The 25,012-nt window shown below is 37.3% G+C and overlaps 2 protein-coding genes across 3 annotated transcripts; one reads left to right on the top strand and one right to left on the bottom strand.

Annotated features, from left to right (window-relative positions):
- Window positions 1-1,416: 1,416 nt before the first annotated feature.
- Window positions 1,417-11,568, bottom strand: LOC580054 (DNA polymerase lambda). The gene is made up of 6 exons (XM_030985522.1): window positions 10,815-11,568; window positions 9,997-10,074; window positions 9,328-9,435; window positions 8,491-8,670; window positions 6,906-7,034; window positions 1,417-1,641 (listed from the first exon to the last, which is right to left on the bottom strand). The coding sequence occupies exons 1-6, from the start codon at window positions 11,553-11,555 to the stop codon at window positions 1,429-1,431; spliced, it is 1,449 nt and encodes a 482-aa protein (XP_030841382.1). The 5' UTR covers window positions 11,556-11,568; the 3' UTR covers window positions 1,417-1,428.
- A 1,532-nt stretch (window positions 11,569-13,100) lies between these two features.
- On the top strand, window positions 13,101-20,478 carry LOC580117 (copper homeostasis protein cutC homolog). Of its 2 annotated transcripts, none has more exons than XM_030985521.1 (7): window positions 13,101-13,230; window positions 15,337-15,396; window positions 16,061-16,232; window positions 16,769-16,809; window positions 17,332-17,367; window positions 18,130-18,291; window positions 20,150-20,478. In XM_030985521.1, exons 1-7 carry the CDS (start codon window positions 13,179-13,181, stop codon window positions 20,362-20,364), a joined length of 738 nt encoding a protein of 245 aa, XP_030841381.1. In that variant the 5' UTR covers window positions 13,101-13,178; the 3' UTR covers window positions 20,365-20,478. The 2 variants fall into 2 exon arrangements, with proteins under 2 accessions (XP_030841381.1, XP_030841380.1); XM_030985520.1 differs by having other exon boundaries at window positions 16,769-16,857.
- Window positions 20,479-25,012: the final 4,534 nt, after the last annotated feature.

Raw genomic sequence — 25,012 nt, 5'->3', positions numbered from 1 at the left:
CTCTTTCTCTCTCATTCTTTCTTTAACTTTCTGTTTCTCTCTCCAACTCTCTCTCTCTCTGTCTCCTTTCCCTCTCACCCTTTCTCTCTCACCCTTTCTCTCTCACCCTTTCTCTCTATCCCTCTCTCTCCCTATGTCTCCTTTCCCTCTCACCCTTTCTCTCTCACCCTTTCTCTCTATCCCTCTCTCTCTCTCTCTCTATCTCCTCTCTCTCTCTCTCTCTCTCATTCTCAATCCTAATGTCCACCCCCTCTCTCTCTTTCACCCCACCCTGCAGCGAATGAATCTGACACTTTTGAAAACCATAATCACAAAGAAATTGAAAATTTGTTATTTTATTCAGGTAACAGCAAATAGCAGTACATTAACCCATTGAATAATGCACTGTCTCACTCTCATACAGTTAGTACAGGAAGCACCCTGTTCCTGAAGCAAATGCAGCAAATGAGTTATCCTCACAAATAAGTTGATTATGATAGTCGGTACTACATGAAAGTCTTCACAAGCTTGAAGTTCTTTTGTTTCACTCATTCCAAGAAGTGAAAATGAAGGTCACAGGCATCAAACCCACAAATACAAGTTGCTGGTGGGCAATCTCACAAGGACTTATTAAAACTACCATACACCAAACGTTCATTCACAGAATCCCTATCATACCAACGACACTGACACCAAATCGATAACAGACCAAACCAAAAATAAAAGTGCCCTTAACAGCCGTGAACCCCTAGAAAGTTACCAGCCCCCAGTAAAATAACCCCCATGGACAATTATCCCCTGAGGACAATTCCCCCCCCCCCCCCCCCCCCCCCGAAAATTACCCCCTAGTCATAAAAGGGGAAATCCACCCGGATAATTATTATTATTTTTTTTAATATTTTTTTTTTAGGTGTAATTGTCTCGTTGGTTAATATTGGCTGCAGGGTGATTGCCCAGGGGGTGATTGTCCTAGAACCATATGATATGCAGTCAGTGCAGGGTAGGTGATTGAAGTATTACCAGTAGATACAGACCTATGATGTACACACTTCAAGTTAATATCATATTTCATTTCGCTGCTCACCACACTTATTTCCCGTACAGCAGTTTACTGCATCATGCACGAGTAGCCCTTGATACAACACAGCTTCCCCTTGGGAGTGTTTCATAAAGCTGTTCGTAATGACTTTACGAACGACTTGAATATGAAGTGCCAGATAGGATGCCCTAAGGTTTTTCCTGAACAAAATGCGACTATATTTCCAATAAGGTCAATTAAATTATGGCAAAAAATATACTTTGCATTAAAAATGTTTGTTATGATGATAATGCTAATCTACATCTGCACAGTTAAACTTTAGTTGATGCATTTAAAAAAGAATTGAGCATCCCATTTGGCTTTTCATATTTAAGTCATTTGTAAAGTCATGCGTTACTTTACAAACAGCTTTATGAAACAACCCCCAGGACACACACAAAACAAGTTAACTTACCAGTCTGTCGTAAGGCATCTAGGATCTTGGAGAGCGCCCCCTTGTGAGACTTTCCGTCGGGATGCGTGATGAGGACGTCCACGTCCCCGCAGGTCACTTTCCCTCGACGATACGATCCGCACACCACCGCCAGCATACCAGGAAACATGGATTCGGCAGTTTCTCGAACCTATTTCATAGAAGAAAAAAACAAGTGTATTGGTTCAGGATAATGATCAGTATCATGCAGTTACTACACACCTTACAATCTCAATCTGACTGCTGTAACATCACTATTTGTGGCTATTTGATTGCAAAATTCAATTTTGCCACTTGCTGCAAAGATTCAGATTGTAACTTATCTTGCAGCATTTGCAAAAGTTAAATGCACACAATTTTTTAATAGTTTTAAAGTATGATACAGCTAGGTAAATTAATTGTTTTACTTGTATCGAAATTCACCCAATTGATCAGAAACTAAGACGAGACAAAGAAAAAATGAACCATCTGGAATAAAATTGTCTATATGAGCAGGAAAAACAAAACATGTAAGGTAATGTAAGCCTTCATGTTGCCTATAAACCCCCCCCCCCCCCCCACGGCTGTGAATGGCAGTGACGTCATTCCAGTAACAACAGTTCAAGACGGGGGAGGGTTCAAGATATGTAGCTTATTCTAGGTATTAAATTTTTATCAAAAAAAGCATAACAATCATATTGTTTACAAATACATACAAAATTGTCTGGATGAAAGGAAAGTCTATTGGGAGGAAAATGTAATATTTCTACGTAAATTTGTTTCGAAACTTGTGTAATTGATTGGAAACTAAGACGAGACAAAATTAAATGAACCATCTGAAATAAAATTGTAATCTGCTGATATCTGAGCAGGGTTACAAACCACAAAGCTATTTGCAGGTAATCAAGGTTACAAGGATTGTTCAACTCATTTCTACTTTCAACTTTCCTGATCAATGTAATTTAGTTTTCTGCTGTTCTAGTATTTAAATTCACTGAATGCAATATCATTATTTGACATTCATGTGTGCTCATTCCTTCATAACATTCAATTCTTTATCTTGAATTGAACTTTACATGTATGTTTTGGACAAATATGGTAATGATTATAGTTATAATACTGATCATATTTTCTGTCCAAAACTTTTACTTTGGCAAGACGTGCATCTACATTTGCCACCTTCCACCCAGGTGTTGAATGGGTACCCGGTAGGATGCAAAAATTAATGTAGTTTGCTCAGCATTGTGAGCGTCTGTGAAATGACGCCTGGCTGGAATGCTCCCCAGGGAGTAGAGAATGTGCATACATTGTGTGCGGTCAAGCCTGAATCCGATGACCAGGGTAATAAGATATATCTGTAAAGCTCTTAGAGACATTGTTGATGTATTAAGCGCTATATAAAAGCGGAAAATTATTATTTGTCTGAAAAATGTACGGTACTCACCATTTATAATTTAAGACATTAGAGCTTGCCACTTGTTTATTTAGGACAAATATGGTAATATTTTATTATACTGGACATATTTCCTGTCCAAAATATTTAAGCTGTCTGAAAAATGTAATCACCACTTATAATTTAGTACATAGAGCTTGTCACTTTTACGTTTAGGACAAATATGGTTATTATTATGATACTGATTATATTTCCTGTTCAAAACTTTTAGTTTGTCTGAAAAATGTAATCACCACTAATAATTGAGTACATTTATAAGAGATTGTCACTTGTGTGCTTTGGACAAATATGGTAATTATTATGATACTGGTCATATTTCCTGTCCGAAACTTTTACTTTGTCGGAAACATGTAATCGCCACTTATAATTTAGTACATAAGAGCTTGTCACTTTAGTTCTGATTTATAGGTCACTTATACTTTACTGCGCTCCAGTGCAATTGACAAGCACAATAGGCCTGTTTTCATCAGCTCGAGTTTGCCAAATAACCAGCGATTTTCATACTCAGGATATTATCACAAAGCATGAAATTGCGTCTTCATGAGACTGATTCGCTCATCACAACCTAGCTCCAACGGGCGCAAATTACCGTAGCCCGCTATTCACAAAACAACGGGATATTTTGGAAACAAGACCAAGATTTCTCGGGATATCTTCTCAACCAAATATCCCACAATTGAAACTGCGGGCTGATGAGGATGCAAATTAACTGGTTAATTTGCGATCAGGATAGTTAAAATGGCGGGTTATTTAGCAAACTCGAGCTGATGAAGACAGGCCTACTTATTCATTCCCAGAGGAAGCAATTAAAAGAGACAATATCTTTATGAGGAAAACAGAACCAAAACAAGCATACCAAGTCCAACTATAGATCAGTTCTAAGAATGGACTCTTTCAGGATATACGTAGCATAACCTCTTTGATCAAGTGTGTGTGCATCGAGCAGCCTACTCTTATTACAAAGGATATATTTTGAACCAAGACAGTTTTATAGCTTGTTAGAAGTTACTTCCTCATGGGAGAAAATGACAAGAAACAATAAAATAAAACAAACAAACAAATAATTGGTATTATATTTGGTTTAGAGTGATCCTTAACTCTTCAGAGTAAAATGAAAGTGGCTGGCTTGAGAACAAATCTATCTATAATTACTTAAAAAGTATACTACAGTACATGTATTAGGACTCCTACTACTACTATGACAAAGACTAGTACTACTATTACCCTTACTACTACTACATCTACTACTACTACTACTACTACTACTACTACTACTACTACTACTACTATATCTACTACTACTACTACTACTACTACTACTACTACTACTACACTACTACAACTACTCTTACTCTTACTCTTACTCTTACTGCTACAACTACTACTACTCTTACTCATACTATACCAATTCTACTACGACGTTGACTACCACTATCACTACTACTACTACTACTACTACTACTACTATACTTCTACTACTACTACTCCTACTACTTCTATAAGTACAGCTTGGACTACAAGTTCTACTGCTACTACTACTACTACCACTATAAGTACAACTTGTACTATAATTTCTACAACAAGTTACTACTACTACTATTAGTCAACTTCTACAATGGACTACTACTACATGTACTACTATTACTACTAGTAGTAATAGTTTGACTTCTACTTCAATTTCTACTATAACTTTTCTACCATGGTTACTATCATTATTATTAAAGGCATTGGGAAAATTGATTAACTAATTTTTCATGGGAAGGTTGTCAGGAGAAACTTCTCATTGTACTGATTATCAAGATATTTATGATTGGTTATGCAAAGGAGTACATTTTCAACAAAAAAACACAAAACATAATTGATAAGTTCTCACTTCTTTCTATTCTGCTCTCAATTATTAAAGAAGGAAAGGATATATATACATGTGTGTGGGTCAATATATATCCATGTTTCTCTTCCGTAGGAACTGAGAAAGAGTCATCAAACTTCTTAGAAATCCTGTCAAAAGGAAATATGGAACGCTTCACGATTTTGCGTGTCATCCTTGCGCAGGGGCCATTAAACTGAATTACTTTAAACAATTCCAATCTCATGAGCAAAGAAAACGACATGTACCTTGCAAAAACTTCCTGCCACACAACTCATTCACAGTACCATGTAATGTGACTACACCATCATTTCCTATTCTACTCTCTTTTTCCTTTTTTTTTGTTGTTAAAAAGGAAATGATCATCACAATTGTTAGAACAGCTAACCTTTATCACCAAGAAGAGGATGTGTATTTAATAAACTATGGTCATGTGGTTTATCACTTAAAGGGATCCGGTAACTTTGTCAAAAATCCTGGGTTTAGCTCATGCTGCAATGATAATTATAAACATTTAGGTCAGTCAGGAACCCCATGACTTTTACAAGCCGATCGCCTGTCTGATTATCAAGATATTTATGATTGGAATTACAAATTTTGAAAACCGTTTGCCAAACAATTTCATAACTCTACAGTCTATTGGGGAAAACGAGTTTGGTAAAACCGGTCACTCAAAGATTTTTACTTTTTTGAGGCAATTCTTGATCATTTTGAAGCGCAATTTTTTTAGGGCTTCAATATTACACCATATCACAAACACTGATAACACGTAGGGCCGTGCATCTCAGATTTAACATTGTTAAACGATTCCTTTAAAATGAAGGATTCAAAGTGTTGGCATTGAATGTCAAGAAGTCTATTTAACTGAGTACCGGTAGAATCTTTATTGTTGATAAGGATACAAGGGTATATCACACAAGCTGATGAGCACATTTCACAAGTTAGCATAACTAGTAAAAATACTGTTAAACTGATTGTGATCTACCCTTGCGCCCCATGAAAGAAAAGCAATACAAACAAAATGGTTAATTTTCATTATATGAAATGGAGTCGGGCTAACTCGGACGCGGGGACAACGCGGCCTGCTGCAAAAACGGTCATTTTTTGCAGGTTTAGGGATAGGTTTAGGGTTAGGTTTAGGGTTAGGTTTAGGGTTAGGTTTAGGGTCAGGGTTAGGTTTAAGGTAAGGTTTAGGGTCAGGGTTAGGTTTAGGGTCAGGGTTAGGTTTAGGGATAGAGTTAGGGTTAGGGTTAGGGTTAGGGTAAAATGACAAAAATGACAATTTTTGCAACAGGGCCGAGTTGTCCCCGGGTTCGAGTTAGCCCGGATCCTATGAAATATATGAGCCCTCAAACCTTGGATTGAGAGTCAAGTAAATGAATCACTATACCATGACATCACAACCTCCTCCTCCTCATCCTCATCATCACCACTATGACCATCTTCATCATGGTTACAAGAGTGCGCATGCGCTGACATTGGCACCATTTTAAATTCGTAATTTAAAATGGCGCCCATGTCAAAAGATGTTAGCGCACAGCGCAGTCAGTAATGCAACAATACATGCACATCTGAAAACATTGATGATGCAATGTCTACTCGCATATTAAAATGGCGGCCTTAACCATGAAAGGGTGTATTCCTCCTGTACTTACAGTTCTTTCAATATCTCCTGCTTCTTCCCTGGGCATTCTTTCAAGGAACTCATGATAGTGTTTGAAACCTATCAGCTGCTGTTTGCTCAACTTGGCTTTCATCATCATCATCATCATCACCATCATCATCATCATCATCATCACTATCATCACTATCATCATCATCATCATCATCACCATCATCATCATCATCATCATCATCACTATCATCATCACCATCATCATCATCATCATCATCATCATCACTATCACTATCATCATCATCATCATCATCATCACCATCATCATCACCATCATCATCATCATCGTCATCATCATCATCATCATCACCATCCTCACCATCATCATCATCATCATCATCATCACCATCATCATCATCATCATCACCATCATCACCATCATCATCACCATCATCATCATCATCATCGTCATCGTCATCATCGTCTTCCTCCTGTACTTACAGTCCTTTCAATATCTCCTGCTTCTTGCCTGGGCATTCTTTCAAGGAACTCATGATAGTGTTTCAGACCTATCAGCTGCTGTTTGCTCAACTTGGCTTTCTCTCTCAAATCTTCTAAGGTCCTGAAACCCTGAAACAAAAAACAAAAAATAATTTTAAACTTTCAATAATTGTTTTGATTATCTTTCTCTTTCTCTTACAAGTTTTTCTCGCTCTGTGTTCAATTCTCTTTCACCAAGTTAAAAAATACATTGGTCATAGCTCTGAAGAAGAAAAAAAATTGTAAAATTTTAAACAGAAAAGCCCATAAGATATTTCATGATATATTGTATTCATTAAGGAAAGGGAAGATTATTTTTTTAGAAATCAGTTCAGATATCTGGGCCTTTCTTTGCAAAGCCAAGACTGGTAAAAGCACATTTTACAGTACAGTGCAACAGTTTATAAATTGTAGATATTTTAGTTGGATCTACATGAGTGTACGTTAGTTGCTGCTATGTTGAACAAGGCTCATGCAAGCTTTCTGTAAACAAAATCCAGTTTGTGTAACAACTTTACATACCGTTTGAATACATCAGCATACTGGACTTCTGAGATTTAGATCAAATAAACAGTAGATGGCAGTCTTTTATTACATACCATACACATGAAAGATCAATACTGTTTTATTTCATACTAAAATACAGACAATTCCATTTTCCACAATTCCATTTATAAATTTGTGATTAGACCCACTGTGTTCATACTCATGACTGTTATTCATTCTTCCTTCAACTTTTCGTCTCTACACCTTTTGATTTTTTAAATGTACATTTGTGTAACAAGGTTTTTCTCTCTTCTCTTTCTATAATTTATACTTTGTTGTTTTTTGTATTCTCCTTTGCTCTATATCTCTCCGTCTGCCTGTCTGTCTGTCTGTCTTTCTCTCCCTTTATCTGTTAACTTCATTATGGCTCTACCATTGTCCTACCAATTCCAAAGGACCAAAACACAAATTTCTTCAAGCACTTTACCTGTTGCACCCACTCCCTAGCCACTGGAGATCCAGCTCCCCATACATTATTGAAGAGATAAGGTCCTTACGTTTGTTTTTCTGTCTCTCTGTTCCGATTACTAGTCTGTCTTTCATTGTTGCTCTAATGCCTCTCATTCTTTTACTCCATTTATACAGTGTACCTTCTCCTTCTTCTTTATTTTAAAGTGACATGTCCTGAGACGTTGGCGACCATGGAATGCCACAACTCTCTGTCTCATATTCTATGAAGTAAATCATTCTCCCCGAGATCAATTCCACTTTCAGAAATCCCACTCTTTAACCTACTCATCCACAGAATCCTCCTTCTACCCCTACTCCTCCTCCCCTCAATTCTTCCAGTCAGTGCAAGATTTTCCAAACCATTCTTCCGAATAACATGACCCAAGAAGCTCAGCTGGCGACCTCTTATATTATTCAGAAGCTTTCGTCTTGTTCCTGACATGGCAAATACCTCATTATTAGAAACTCTTTTTGTCCATGAAATTATTAGCATCCTTCTCAGCATCCTTCTGAGATCAAATCAAATCACGGATGTCTTCAAGCACTTTACCTGTTGCACCCACTCCCTGGCCACCGTAGGTCCGGCTCCCCATACATTATTGAAGAGATCTATGGCCTCCATGTCCTCTCCCTTACAGACATGGTCTATCTTCCTCAGGTGCCCGCTCTCTATGATCTCCAAGATCTTGTCGGCCATCTTGGTTCCGATCCCAGGGATGGCACTGGCTTCCTGGGAAGAAAAAGAAAATGGAAAACTGAGAAGTTAGACAATACTTTGATCTGGGAGACTACTTTGATGTTCTGTCCAAGTACTGCTCAAATGCTGCTTAATAAAAGTACTCGAGTACGAAAACAGAATATTGACTGATCAATGTTTAAAAAATAACAGAATACAAGAAGATGAGGGGAGAGGATACAAGAAACATCTGATGATAAAGTTATCTCCATTCATCTTTATCATGTACCCTTTTTCCATTAATCTACTGTAGGTTTGACTATTTTGTTATTCAAATAGTACCTCAATGGACCTTTGCCCTTCTTGCTATCTATCTTTCCCTCCAGTATATATCTCAAAACGTTTTGTAACCTTTGAACTTGTGTGTCACATCCAGTAGTTCTCCTACCCTCTAATTATTATCCTCCAGCTAATTTCTTGCCTTGATCTACAATCTTCCGCTAAGACTCTGTTCATTTCAAATGTTATTGTTGTGTTATTAAGAATGTATCTTATCATGTGGCAATTGTCATTTTACTCTATCATTAAAGTTTCTGGTAACCTACATGTTCAAATGTTTTGTATTAAATGTATTCTGACGTTTATGATATCGATCACAAAGCAGATCATATTGGCAAGTTCTAGATGCAGTGCTGAGGACTGGAAACTTACTTCCCACGTTGTGACGTCCTTGCCATAGTTCTTGAGTGCAGATATAGCTTTCTTGTACCCAAGAGCTCTCCATCTGTCCTGGGTGTTCTCGTAGGCTTTCATTAAAACCTGATAGTAAAATAATCCACAACGCGATGAATAGATACAGAATATTTGTTGATAAAGCAAATAGTGGGTGACATACAGACAGTCAAATTCAAAGAGTGTAGGCTGACATCTGCAGGGAGATTGAACGACTGTTGTGCTTTTAGTAGATGTTGAATGACAGGAACCATCTGGGGGCAAAGGCTCCAATAAAGAGTATTCGTAATAATTATCCTCTTGAGTAGCAAATCTCAAGAAATGAATAAAATATTTAAAAATGTCAAAATATCTTAATTGTATACAAACTAAGCTTAACCAAAATTTAAAACCACTATGTATTTTTCTTGAAAAGTTACACACATTTTCAGTTACTGACATATATAAGGCAAAAGCAAACAAAAGAGAGTAAGGAAGCTCAATTATGTTTTCACACAGCTTCTAACTCGCTAATTTCTCTGTAGTTTCCTAGAATATTTTCATACAGTTATGCACAATTCATCTACTTATATTTTCACTGAAAACTTTTGAAAATAGAAGTACCACTAACCTATGCAATCAGTACAATTCTATGACATGTTATCATACCTCTAGTTTCTCTGTGATGTGCTGGTTGTGAGTTTCCTTGTAAGCTGTTGATGGCCGAGAACAAACCCAGTTTCCTCTCTGAAAATTGATTCACAAGATAGATGAAATTATTACTAAAGAAAATGTCTAAACTTTTGGATGCAGGTCCCTCTGATGTGGATATGAGCCTGTTGTACTGTAGGTGTCCCAAGACAAAAAGGGTATTGTCAAAATCAGCAGTCTCTGCCGAAACTATGGATTGGAAATGAAAATGAACTCTTGTCTTTGGGTTAAAACTATTTACTCAAATCTGACCTTTGATCTATTCTAAAATCATACTTAACCGGTTCCCTACGGGCCTATGGGAACCTGATGGTCCCTGTCTTAAGCCTATGATACTTTGATAATGCAACAGTCAACAGGTTTAACAAAGAAAGTCTTGACCTTAAACTAACTTCCTTCGTTTAAACTGATTTTGAACAAAAGTTTTAACCCAGCATTGGATTAAAATTTTAGGAGAACATGGGCCATCAAGTTTGCATACTTTCACCTCTTAAATCACTATACTGCTTTGACCATATACTCTATAGCTTCTCCACAAGATCTTGCTTTTTCACAAAAGAGGAAAAAATAAATCACAAAATGCATAACAATTGTGATATTCATCATACCATTATCATAACTGTCATGAAACTTCAAGCACCTTGTGAATAAAACAGCCACCTGTCTATAGCGGCCACTTTTGCTGTTTCTCTTCAGTTAGAACTTATAGACAGAGTTTTACTGCTATGTAACTTAATACAATATTGTAAGGCTCTACAATTCATACAGATGCTTACTGGCAGTTTGGATGGTGAGGTGTTTGGAGTAGAAACATTAGAAGACGAGTCTGCATCTGAAGAAAATATTTTCCCTCTTGACTCCTCCTTATCACCGCTCCCTCCTCCATCATCGTCATCATCACTGGGTACATAGTTGCTATCATCACTGTCAGAGCCCCTCGCTGCAACCCTCTTGGAGGGACTTGTAGTCACTGTGGATGCTCCCGTACCAGGGATCTGCTTTGATGTTCCCGGCATGTTTGAACCTTGGACTTGGAGAGGCTCTGGCTTGCCGTCACGGCTCTCCATGTCCTCACTCTTACTTTTCGTCTCTTCTTTCGGCGGCGTGAATAACTTGAACTTTTCCGACCTCACAGGAGCAAGGATGAACTCTTCAAGATCCACCAATGACGCTTCTGACAGGCAAGAGCTCAACCATCGGGCTTTGATGATCTTCAGTCGATCGGTTACTTGAGACTCCTCGTACTTCATGATCCGGCAAAACCTTGGGAATGTCATCTCCTCATCGACAATGACATGGGTTGTCTGGTCATCTACGGCTGGCTTCACCACAGCTCCATGTTTCACCAATTGCTTCTTGAAGATGTCTGTCCTCGCTTTCCCAAGACCTGCTTGGAGCATGAAGACACTTAGACCAGAGAATATTCCAGATGACCTATCAGAATCATTTTGTTTCTGACGTTTCTTGTTTGGGGTGTTTGTGTCATCCCCTGAGCCTTGGCGCTTCTGTGAAGCCATGCTGCCGGCAGAAAGTACTAAAAAAAGTGACAGAAAATAACAATAGACATTATGATGTTATGAATTTTCGAAACATAACTGAATTGAAATTTCTTGAATCAGTATAATTAAATGACAGGGGAAAAATAATAATATGATGTTCCATTGTTTTACTAACACTGGTAGATTTATAAAAAAGAGCAATAATCATAGGTTATAAAAATGTGAAATAAACATGATGTGACAGATGATAGTGATACTTTGATAAGTACTTTTTTTTTATTTTGTTTAATACAGATGGGCATAGATCTAGTGAAATTGCTTTTTTAAAAAGAAAAAGAAATAATAAGTATATTTTGAGAATAACAAATGGAGAATAAGAATAGATAATATAACAACAATTTATTGTATGTAACCTCTCAAAGTTAGATTTTGATTTAAAAAAAACAAAAACTTTCCATTCCATAGCACCATAGACTATGCCTAGATCCACACATAGAAGCATCACTATCCTGGCTGTGTAGTAAAAGCTGTGCTTTTGATTCTCAACATTTCAAACACCACTGTACAAAACTCAACTAATTTCACTCAAAATCAGTACTTTAGTGACAATTGATGACACCTAAATAGCAGTAAAATACATTTTTTTCAACTTACTGATGTTAAAAAGAATAATTTAAAAATTTAAATTGCAAGTCTAGCGTCAAACTTTGCTTACAGCTGCATCAATATGATTGTGTACAGTCTTTGCAATATTGTGTGGTGTGTATATTTGTGTATAGGTCTAATAATACCTCCATCACAGCAAGCATGCAGTGCTAGAGGTCAATACACATTAGTATTGACTCTATGCTTTGCTGGAGTGCCTAGATCTAGATCTAGACTAGTCTGCATCATGAACATTGACTCGATGCATTCGGCTTAGTAACAATACATTCCAATATATCCTCTTATTATTTATGTACCTATACATGACCCAGCTTGTGTACTCTGTGGGGGAAACTTAATGCAAACAAAATCGAGACTGTTTACTTTTGAGTTTTGTCAACAATAACAAAACACAGTACAGCCCTTCAATCAATTTACTACTGTCCCACATCAACAATATGGTGTCATGTTTTTGTTGCTAAAAATTATGTCAATATATAATCTATTTTAGACAAACAAATTGAATGCAAATAATCTTTGACAACAACTTGAATGTTATGAATTAAGTTCATTATAAAACTAACTACCTATTGATAAGGTGATATGGACATTTTAGGGGATATCAAGCATGAACTCACCTGAGTTTTTCTTTCTCTGAGCTGACGACGAAGTTTCGAATTCAGGCAAAAGTGTTTATAGATGTTTATATCATGAATGAATACAAGTACATGTATTTTATGATTAAATGTCCGAATCTGATGAAAATATATTTTATTCCTTTCATGATTCTTGATAAATTATATGACATATTTTATTGAACAAGTAAGTCGTAATATTGCTATTATTTAGCATTTTAAAACTTAATAACACTTTAGTGGCGCCTGAAAAGAGACATTGAAAACACCGCGTGTTTCAAGCCACGCCCACTTGTTGTTGTCGCAAAATTAGAAGCAAGAAGAGCATTCGTCAAAACTGTATCTGGATCTGATTTTAAGTATGGAGATTTGTATAGATTCAGTTGAATCAGCAATCGCTGCTCAGGATGGAGGTAATCATGATACCTTTTCTTTGTTTAATTTTTATATTTACTGATCACATTTCCGGAATTATGCCTTAAATTTGTCCGTCCTTCTTGGTACCTCGCGATCGCCTCGGCCTCGTGGCCAAAGTGTCGAGGAAAGGAGCCCGGCCCAGCTCGCTCGCGCTCCGGGAATCTTCGGTCGTGGAGGAGGTGGCCCGGTGAAGACTTGAGCTGAGCTCGAGCTGAGCTGAGTGAAAAGAGGTTCGTTTCACTTTGGTACAATGCAATGAACCTGATTGACGAGATAATCTGTGAAGCAACTTTTCCAAGATAATCCAAGCACCTTTTCCAAGCTGAAGTGGGCTAGATGGTGCTGATGCGATGCAGACAGCCACAGAACTAAAATTTCTTAAATGATTACAAAAATACAACATTATCGTAATCGTTGTAAGTTGAACTTTGAAGTTCACTTTTGCCTTTTGGTGACTTTTGACGTTTGCTAGTCGTGCCAGTATAATTAAGTGTTAGACTGTAAAATTTGTAATAATAAAAAAATACCATGGATATTATGAATATGAATCAGACCAAAATTACTAATGTTTTGGTCAATGTACATGGAACTCACAAAATCACTGCTTGGTAAGTTGGTAACTAACCGAGGGACGCGTCTCAAAATGCTTTGTAATTGTATGCAATTGGTAGGTGCGATCAAAATTGCTACTATTATTAAATCCAGTTACCCTTTACTTCGCTATCACAAACAGAATCACAGTGAAAATCAAGAAAGACGATCACTCTACTAAGAAATCCAATGCACAAATTGCTTAAATCTGTATGTCTCACTATGAAGGGCCATTCCATGGTAACTCGCGTTACACTTAATGGGTACATTGACACGATAATGTGCCTATATCTTTAGAACCGCTAGGATCTACAAGATACTTTTTTCAAACATGGACAGGGTAGATATAGAACAACTGAATGAAACAAAAAAGAAAATTGAAAAACAAACATTTTTAGATTCTTGGATTATTGAATTTCGGTAACTCGCGTTACAAAAAAAGGACATGGTCAATTCTACGAGACCCTCTTTTCTCCTCATACTAGACAATCTTGACAAAATCTTTCCTATTTTAATTTGATAGTAGGTTGTGACTTACTAGTATAAGATCACAATATTAAAGATAAGAAACAATGGACTAGTAAAATGCAGGAAGCAAATATGTCGGTAACTCACGTTACGGTAACTCGCGTTACATTTTGTCCGGAGGCCATTTTCACCCCTTTTTAATAGATTAAATATCACAGGACCCCTTAGAATATGGAAATATATTCATCTTTTTCCATTTAGTGAAATTTTCAGGAATTTTTTTTTCAAGAATCCTGTGTAATCTGCAATAAATTGTTTTTTTTTCAGCTACAGTCCCACATGTACGTTTTTGATGATAGTTTGAGATCTTAGGAAATCAACAAAAAAAAAAAAAATTGTATTGAATTTGAAAGGCCCTAATGTTTTATGAACATCCATGGCATAAGGTTAGTGATAAATCAAAGAATTAACATAAGAGGTACATTTCTTTTTTTGATGTCATGTCCTTCTTCTCATGGAATGGCCCTGAACATGATTGACAAAGAAAGCGGACAAAATATACAGTTCCTCAAGTAGACAAAGGAACATTCCTTCACTGCTATTATGTAAAAATGTGTAGAACAGGTGTCACATGCATATTCACCTTTTTACATAATAGCAGTATAGGGATGTTCCTTTGTCTACCTGAGGAACTGTATATTTTGTCCACTTTCTTTGTCCGTCATATTCATAGTGTCTATAGACCTACCAATGAATTTAGAGATTTCTGACAATGCAGAGGAGTAAGAGGATCCTCCTAGTATAATAATAAACTAATAAACATCAATAATAGTCTGTTAATCAATATGAAAAGTCTTTCAAACTAAAAAAAAATATCACCAAAAGTTAATCAATTTCTGTTAAGAAGATGTACAGGTCTGCAGATTATTAAAATAATTATTCTATCATATTCCTTATTTTAAAAGTGTTTTGTTATTCAATCTCTGTAATCATGACAATAAGAATCATAAAGAAATTGAATTTTCCCCATTAATTATCTTTAGGGGCAGCTAGAGTGGAGCTCTGTGCAAATCTGTTTGAAGGAGGAACAACTCCAAGCCTGGGTGAGTACATACTGTTTTCCAAATGTGTGAAACTAGAAAAGAACGGACCATCCCCCGGCCCCCACCCCCCCCCAAAAAAAAGGTTTGATCTGTTTGTAAATCAAACGTAATAGGGACAAATAGAGACAAATAGTAGGGGAAATGCCTTGACATGTAATTTTAGTAATGAGCCTGTGTGTTATTATTATTATTATTATTATATGCAAGGATGAAAAATTGTTCTCTTCATTGAATACTGAATATGTATGATATTACAAGTGCAAAGACAGACGCTATACTCCATTCCAAAAAACAATTATGTATGATAGACATTTGTGATTTTGTCCTTTGGTTTCCAGTCAATTTATCTTTCCTTTATTACCAATTTCATTTTTCTTTCCAGGAGCATAGCATGGGTCTAGCAGTTAATGGGCTATTATTTCATTGGGGGTGGGGGGGGGGGAGGGTGATAGGGGGTTATGCCTAGATCTACTAGGTGGATAACATGTGAGATAAAAAGGGCATGGATTGATATCAGAATGGTGTACGTGGGAGGGGTCTTATCATCTCCTTTTGTCAAATTTTGCCTTCTCCCCTTTTTTCTCTCTTTTTTCTCTTTCTTTTCATATGTGCCCCTTCTGTGCCCCCTCCTCATACTGTATGATCTACTGTTTCTTATCGACAGGCTTGCTTCAAGTGATCAAGCAAGAATGCCCAGCTCTTCCAGTCTTCATTCTGATTCGACCGAGAGGAGGGGACTTTGTTTACAGCATCCTGGAATTCCAAGTGATGAAGCAAGACATCAAGCTGATGAAAGAACACGGGGCAGATGGTTTTGTGCTGGGAGTACTCACAAAGTAATCGATTATGTAAATTAGGGTTTTGTCTGGTCAGGGGGGGGGGGGGAGGGGGTTTCCAGTTGTAATTGTAAATGTATAGAATTTTGAACCATTAATACAGGGTTATAAGAAATAATTTCTTCTTTGTCCTTCTTTCATTTAAATTATTTCATTATTTAGCAGCAGGTTTGGTGATTTAAACATTAGTGATTATTTGAATCACTGTTGGTAATTATAAATTTATTGGAAATGTCAATAATTCAGATTATTTAAATGTTGAAAAAAAGAAGAAAAAAAAACACAAACACAAACATTTTTTTTGGGCAGTCTCCTGTGTCTTGGAGAACAGATGTTGCTTGAATGGCTAAGAACAGTGTTGGAAAAGCTATTGTATTTAATAGTAAGATAAAGCTTTGAATGGACAATTGAGTCATTTCTTTATAGCTCTCTTGCTGCCAGTCACCACAATCCGTACAGATTTCATGCATTGTCATTTAGCACTGTATTGTTATCCGTATGATCGATCTGCTTCATTTTATTTATCCTCTTTTTAGTGATGGAAATGTTGACAAGGACAGATGCAGAGAATTGATGGGTATGTCATCTTTCATTTCACGAAGAACTTGTAAACCATTGCAATGCTGTGAGTAGCACATCCTGCCCAAGTTAACACCAGAGTTTGAACTATAGGTTTAATCTATCAAGAACACTGATACATGTAGTAATTCATACATCATGAAACAAATATCACTACATCCAGAATGCTATATTTGTTCAATGGAAAATAATATTCTGCCCGAAGTAACAATGAAACAGATGAAGAGCATTATCACTTGAATTTTGACACTTTAATGTTTATTTATGATATATGCTTGTATACTCAGTGGAATCAGGAGGATTAAAAATCTATCAAGAATTAAATGAATATGTCACCTTTTAAAGAAAAATGTTAATTATCAGTAGTTATTGACATTATAGGATTATAGGATCATACTGTTTTACTTTCTTTTGATGTTGATATTTCTATTGGGGAAAATAAGTGACCATGAATTCTTCAAAATGTACTTTATAATGTACTTTTGGCTGAAACATTCTATTTTGTTCACTTTCCCTTCAGCCCTATGCAGACCACTACCAACAACATTCCACAGAGGTAATTATATGGGAAGAGTTCTTTTATTGCTTTTAAAGTATGCTGCAACTGTAACACATGATGAGTCACGGTTGTCTGCTTTATTTTATAATCGCTTTTTGGTTTTATGTAGTTGATAACAAATATATATATCTGATTGAATATGAAATATAAATGTTTTGAATTCTAAATTTTTTGCCTTGGGCCTGTTCAGAATATATTGTTTTTCCTCAAATTCTGACATTTTCAAAAGAAGATTGTATCCCTATAGAGACTACAAAGAATCCCATGAACGGCATTATGGTTTTGTAAATATGAGTATAAAGATATTTTTCATGAGAATTTCATATAATTTTGTATTTTATAACTGTCTTATAAAAGCATCATAAGCATCATAACTGAACTTCTCTCTCTCTCTCTCTTTTCTCTTTCTTTCTCTCTCTCCCTCCCTTACTCCATTCCCCCTCTTTAATTATCTTATTCCTCTTTTTTTTCTCACTCTCTCTATCCATCTCCTTCTGTCTATCTCTCATCCTCACTTTCTTCCTCCCTCACTACCTCCCTCCCTACCCAATCTCAATTCCTCCTTCTGTCTTTCTCTAACTCTGTTCCTCCCTCTCTCTCTCTCTCCCTCCCTCCCTCCCTCCCTCCCTCCCTCTCTTCCTTCCTCCCTCCTCCCACCTCCTTCCCTCTCTCCCTTCCTCCTCCCTCTGTCCCTTCTGTCTCTCCGTCACTCTCTTACCCACTTGTTTTGTTTCTCCCTATTTATTTCTCTTTGTCCAGCTTTTGACATGTGTGCTGATGGGTATGCTGCTCTGGAGGACATCATCTCTCTTGGTTTTGACCGCCTGCTGACCAGCGGTCAAGAGTCAACCGTCTTAGAAGGACTGCCCATGATCGCTGAGCTTGTGACGAGGTCACAGGGGAGAATAATCATCATGCCAGGTCAGTCCATGTCTCCAATATAGAGTGTTTAAGCCCCACTGCACTGCTTATAGCTACTTGCACCCTCTATATAGCAAACAATGCTTAATCAGTGACCATTGGTCTCCTATGGTCCCCTTTTTCTTATGTTTATTGAGAGCTGATTTGATGAGATACCCACCTGTCAGTGACCATGCAGGGAGGTCTAATCCCTCCTGCTATAAGTAGTGCAGTGGGGCTTTAAAGGGAGTGTAGCCGGACAAGACTATGTGTCTTTCCAGTGGCCTGACTCGGGGGCCAATCAGGTATAATCCGACTACGGATGACGCGACCCCAGCAATCACGTGCATGCAACATACGCGAAACCGAAGCGTGAGCAGAACTTTGGTTTGTTTCGCGAAGGCTGACCATGTAGGGATTCAGTTGCTGACTACCAAACCAAGTCCATTGATTTACGTGCAGTTGTTTAAAAGAAGCAGTAGATGCCGTTAATTAACCAGTATTTGCCAAGCTACACTCCCTTTAACATGGCTTTGTCACAGGTAGAGGATCAGTCTGTATACCGTAAATCTCCGTGTATAAGGCGCACCTGTGTATAAGGCGCACCCCTATTTTGGGGGGAAAAAAAAAAAAAAAAAAAAAATAATCGTTTTTTGTTTTGTTGTTGTTGTTTTGTTGCCGAAAACCCACGCGGGGAAGGACCTTCATTTTACATCGAGGTGCAGTAGAAGTTGTGAACTTGTCACAAATAATAGTAACAACAGTCTAGGCTTCATGATACCAAGTGTCCCACACCAGCCTCTTCACATCACCTAGCAGAAGCACTGTGTTCTATGCTAAACATCAATAGTCATGCATGATATGAATAGCATCCTCTATCTTTCTAATAATGGAGTACCTAGGATAGAACCTTGTGGTACACCATTTGTTATAGAAAACATAGAAAACATATGCGACATTGCCAGGCATAGCGCCATAAATCGAAACTAAAAATAAAAAAAATAAAAAAATAAAAATAAATAAATAAAAAAAAAAAACTTTTTTTTTCTGTACCTGTGTATAAGACGCACCCCCGACTTTCAAATTTTTTCGGCGGCAAAAAAGTGCGCCTTATACACAGAGATTTACGGTACTGGAAATGAAAAAATATACATGCTTAATTGACCTTTGTGGTAAATTTTCAGCTTGATACTGCATCGAAAATAGTGTTCTTTTGTGGAAATTTCAATAAGCCTAAAGCTGCCAAAAGAAAATGCAATTTACCTGATAAAGAAAATCATTTATTAAAGTGAAACTGTTATTTCAAAGATTAAAAACGAGAACTGAAGCTGTAGCTGGAGTAAATCTTATTACCTTCAAAGTAATCTTAAAGCCCAAATGCACTAGTTTGGCCAGGAGGGATTAGACCTCCCTGCAGGGTCAGTGACAAGTGGTTATCTTATCGAATAAGTCACCGATTAAGCATTGTTTGCTATATAGAGCGGGGCGCAAGTAGCTATAAGTAGTGCAGTGGGGCTTTAAATGCTTTTATTTGGTCTGATTTAATTTGATCGCAATGGAATGCTGGCTTTTTACCCGAGAGTTGAGTAGTATTAGCCGAAGATATGAGCTTATAACTCACGTTGTAGCTTATACAGTCAAACCTGCTTTATTGACCACCTGAAGTAGAAAACCACATTTTTTGTTTCCCTTGAAAATGGTTTCTCATTGAAACATGTACTAAAGGAACCTGTACATAAAGACCACCTGCCTACAAAGGCCACTTTTTGTGTTTCCCTTGGGCGGTCCCTATAGACAGGTTTGCTGTATTTGTGTTAAATCAAAATCAAATCATATCTAATGTAATAGGTTAGAATAAATCATTCATTCATGTCCACAGGTGGTGGCATTACAGAGCGCAACCTGCAGAGGATCCTCGATGGTAGTGGGGTGAAGGAATTTCACTGCTCCGCCAGAACTGCCCGACAGTCACAGACCACCTACAGGAATCCAGCCGTGTCTATGGGAGCAGCGCTCAGACCTCCCGAGTTCAGCATGAAGCAAGCAGACAGTGATCTTATCAGGAGACTGGATGGAATACAAACACAAAGATGATACAAGGTTAAATAACTATCAGCGTGTCCACACACAAAACAATTTATCCCCAAACTCTATAACGAAACGTCATATAGAGAATCATCGTATAAATTCCAGGGTGTCCACACACACAAGAAAGTAATCTTGAAACTCTACAGCGAAACATTGTATAGTTGCGCAGTTTGCTACTGCGGTCATGAAATGGAAGAGGTCAGGTCTCCTTTTGCGTGAGGTCACGTTAAGCCCCGCCCAGTTATACCATTCTAGTTCGACTAGTTATACTAGTTACGTCCACACACTAGTGCTGTTAGTCAGATGCTATGTTCGTGTTCGGTTCGGTTCGGCAGAGTTCGGCAATTTTTCACCCGAACTTGGTTCGGTTCGGGGTTCGGTAATATAATAGCAAGCAGCGTTATAGCCACGCCGGCCGGCCTGCCGGGCCCGACCAGCACGGAGGACTTCTGAACACTGCTCCGAACCAGCACGAATTTCACATTAAAAAACTGCTCTAAACGTAATTATTTGTGAAGAAAAATACTACTTACATTCGTATTTCCGTCTTGAATCGTGTTTTATTTTCAATTTTAAAAGAATCATGTTTTCAATTTGTCAATAAATGATATTTTTTAAAGATTTTGCGAGACGGTTGTTGTCTAATGTTAGAGTCATGAAAGCTTCCATCTTGAATATAGAGACTCTGGCTCGTCAATAACTGTTTTTTTATAAGTTTTTATTTTCAATAGGAAAAATATAAAATCCCCATTTTTCCTAAATAAATAAATACTATACTATAATATATATTTATTTCATTATTTATATTGTAAAATTTGTCCGATATTGATACAATTAAAATATTATTTTTTTGTTGAATGGGTATTGGCTGAGTTTGTTTTGATCACGCACATGTATTCTTGTTTATGGCTTGCGATCGCGACGTAGCGTGGTCAGGATTTAGGATTTAAATGGCGCCAGTGAAGTCGCGCCCACCACTGGATAGGCATAATTCACAAAGGCGGAAAATGGGAAAAAAGTAAATATAAAATGAGCAATCATGACATGAAAATTAGGTACAAAACGACAAGTTTATTAGGTTGCAAAAATTTTTATATTTTTCTGCCGAACATCCGAACCAGGCCTTTGCGTTCGGTTCGGTTCGGTTCGGTTCGGAAGTGCCATGTTCGGCGAACTTCCGTTCGGTTCGGCGGTTCGGCTACAGCACTACCACACACAACACATTCCGTGATTAGGCGTGATTAGTTATTGAGTTCTAGTTCGAAACGATGCCCAAACCCGCGTTTCGTTATACGACGTATCGTTATTGAGCATCCACACACACAATTTCATCGGATAACTATCTCGAAACGGTATAACTAATCACCCCAATCACAGAAAATGTTGTGTGTGGACAGTGGGTACCTCTCTTCCATATTTCCATGGCGACCCATGTGGAAGAAACAACATTTTTCCTCTGTCTGACAGCACTTGATGAACGAGCTGATATGACACTAAAGAGACGATTTTAGTACAAAAGCTTCAGCATTGTCAATTTCTACCATGAGTTGAAATCTTCATGTGAACCCTGGACTCAACGCTTATTCTTTACCTGCTCTAAACCTCCCCTAAAGCCTTAAAATACATCCTAAGCTCAAAAGTTTCTTATATTCATGTTTATTGTAACTTTTGAGTTGTGACAGTGATGAATGTTAATAGAGGGAGTAGCCTTGACAGATCAATGGCCTTTGCTACTCCCTCACACCTACTTCATCACAGTGTACGCATCTTTTCTCATCATTTGTCTATTTTTTGTACAATGTTGTTGTTAAATTGTTTATTGTTGCATACGTTGTATTTTTTGAAGAGACGTAAAATAAATGAATTTGAATTTGAATTTTAAAAGCTGTAACTTTGATGAAACAAAGCAAAGAGCAAATGTTGCTGGAGCAATTTAATGTTGGACAAGGAAGACACCAATTGAATTTTGGAAACATATTAATGGAGTCGCTCTGCCCACCCGCTTTATTCAGTGTAACTGCATGGGTTCTACTCCTTTTATTTTTATTTTTTAATCATAAGTTTTTTTTCTTCTCCTTTTTAAATGAAACTGTAGAATCCAGAGTTAATTTATACTTGAAGCATATATTGCTGACTCAGGCGCGGATCCAGGAACCCATTTCTATCGGCCCGGCTATGGCAACCCCTTTGTGTAAAAACTAGATAAACTCTGTTTTTCTCAGATAAACTCTGTTTTTCTCAGATAAACTCAGTTTATCAACAGATAAACACAGTTTATCAGAAAAACTCAGTTTATCAGTTGATAAACTGAGTTTATCATTGATAAACACAGTTTTTCTGATAAACTGAGTTTATCTAGTTTTTACACAAAGGGGTTGCCATAGCCGGGCCGATAGAAATGGGTTCCTGGATCCGCGCCTGTGCTGACTCAAGAGTTTGCTTGGTTCCTAATAAATATCACAACCTTTTTTGATAATTTCATGTTTCCTCCTTTAAAAGTTTGTTTCATTCATTTTTGAATTCTTTTTACAAGCATTAAATCAACTGTACCATATCACTTTTTTTTTCTCTCATGCATATGCCTGATAACACTCTGCTTCTGATTCCTTCCTATTACATGCACAATTCACAATTGATGGGCTTATTACATTCATAAAAATAAAATAAAATCTTTATGACAGCTAGGTCAAATATTAGTATCAGGAAAAAAAAAAGTTTAGGAACTTCTTTTTTCGCAATTCCTTCTTTAGAGAGAAATGAATTAGGAGAGAGAGAGAGAGAGAGAGAGACAGACATACAGACACACACACACACACGCACACACACACACACACACACACACACACTGTTGTATGTGGTGGTATAGGGGATAAATGCATTTAAATTCAATATGCAAATGTATCTTGCAGACTAGCTGCACTTTGTACACAGTAATGTAGTTCCAATTGATGCACTAAATCATGTTCAATTGTGCTGACATAGCATAAAACCAGACATGAAAGTCATTTTGTTTGATTAAATCAGACTTCCTACTAGACAATTAAGAGGGAAGCTGAGAAAGTAAAACATTAAAGCCACATCGTAGTTGGTGTCCATGTGTATTGCATGATCATAATTTGCTTACACCAGATTTGGTGTAAGAAACCCCCACTGTACTACTTGTAGCTACTTGCTCCCTCAATATAGAAAACAATGCCTAATCGGTGACCATTGGCTTCATGATCCTCTTTTTCTTATGTTGAGGGCTGAGTTGATGAGATAGCCACCAGTGACCTCTCTGGGTGGTCTAATCCCTTCTAGCCAAACTAGTACAGATGGCCTTTAATGTGTCTGTGTGTGCACAATTAAGTCTCAGAAGCAGCGAACCCATTGTCCCGCCAGAAAATACTCCAACTTGCTGTAAGAGTTTGAATTTGTCTTTATATTTCAGTTAGTAAATTTCTTCTCTCTTCCTTATCCATTATTACATATTCATTTATATATTTGCATTCTTCATTTGCATATTCATTTTCCCAGCTCATGTTCCCATTTCATTCACCTTCTTACAGCACAGTCTTTCAGTTGCACTACTGCCACACCTTATTTTCCTCTCTCTCCTTCAAACCCATTCCCTTTGTTGTCTTCTCATTCTCTATGCATGGTTGCCTTTTCCTGCCCTAGCAACATGCACTTTCTCTTCTCTCATTCGTTCTCTTTGCCTCTCACCTTTGACCTATCTAGCCTGTTCACCTCATTGGTTTCTCTTATCACATGACTTTCCCCTGATTGGTTTATTTTGTTATGATGCCTGATTTGTACTAAGAGACATGTTATAATTTTGTATATTAAAGACAGTTCTGTTCTGTCCTTCTTGGTGTGAGGTTGTTTTATCTACTGTCCTGAGTTACTTGAGTTTTGTTGGAGAGTTTAGATTGTTTTTGATGCAGCATGTTTGATGATTGATTTTGGCCAACTATAATTTCCCTCGGTTAAATAAGCACGTTACATTGCCTTCATATCAGAGGGTGAGGAAGGTTGATACTATATAAGGAGGATGAAGTAAATGGGTACCTGGTAGGAATTTATTCCTAAACGCAGTGGGTGCTGCACTGCTAAAGCCAGGGTAATTATGCTGCATTATTGTAGAGCGCTTAGAGACTTCTGACAAAGTAAGTGATAGGCGCTATATAAGCACTGTAATTATTATTTTCCTTTTTATTAATAGCGGTAGGCTAGGAGCACAATGCATTACACAAGATCTATCGGCCGTCAAAAAGTGAAGTCCATGCACTCTTGGTACCTGAAAACACCTGTTATTGGGAAACGCCCGAATAGTATCATATTCCTGATGAAGCCAGACCCACTACTAAGGGTTCTTAAGACCAGTGGAGTGGAAAAACGATACAAGAGTTCACTAGAATTGCAGAGGACAGAGATGCTGGAAAATGTTGCAATCAACGTCTGAGCTGGGAGATAATACCATCATAGATAATACATTTAAGAATTGTATGTTAATAGAACTACATTGTGAGTGAGATAGAATACAAGAATGACTGAGATAGAGAGAAGATATGATCAAAGAAAGGAGTTAACGTGAGGAAGGTAGAGGGGAGAGAGAGAAAAAGGAATAGGAACATAATAAAATATACATAACAGCTATAAAAGCTAAATGAGG

Source organism: Strongylocentrotus purpuratus, unplaced genomic scaffold (assembly GCF_000002235.5).
Source record: "Strongylocentrotus purpuratus isolate Spur 01 unplaced genomic scaffold, Spur_5.0 spur5_scaffold_15, whole genome shotgun sequence".
NCBI lineage: Eukaryota > Metazoa > Echinodermata > Echinoidea > Camarodonta > Strongylocentrotidae > Strongylocentrotus > Strongylocentrotus purpuratus.
This window is presented reverse-complemented; position numbering and strand designations above follow the sequence as displayed.

Excerpts from the sequence above, each read along its gene's own strand:
- LOC580117 (XM_030985520.1), top strand. The coding sequence starts at position 13,179 with ATGGAGATTTGTATAGATTCAGTTGAATCAGCAATCGCTGCTCAGGAT. Across the intron at positions 16,858-17,331 it reads TTGTAAACCATTGCAATGCT|CCCTATGCAGACCACTACCA; the intron begins GTGAGTAGCACA and ends CTTTCCCTTCAG. Across the intron at positions 18,292-20,149 it reads GAGAATAATCATCATGCCAG|GTGGTGGCATTACAGAGCGC; the intron begins GTCAGTCCATGT and ends TCATGTCCACAG.
- LOC580054 (XM_030985522.1), bottom strand. The coding sequence starts at position 11,555 with ATGGCTTCACAGAAGCGCCAAGGCTCAGGGGATGACACAAACACCCCA. Across the intron at positions 8,671-9,327 it reads AGGACGTCACAACGTGGGAA|GAAGCCAGTGCCATCCCTGG; the intron begins GTAAGTTTCCAG and ends TTTTCTTCCCAG. Across the intron at positions 7,035-8,490 it reads CCAGGGAGTGGGTGCAACAG|GGTTTCAGGACCTTAGAAGA; the intron begins GTAAAGTGCTTG and ends TTTTTGTTTCAG.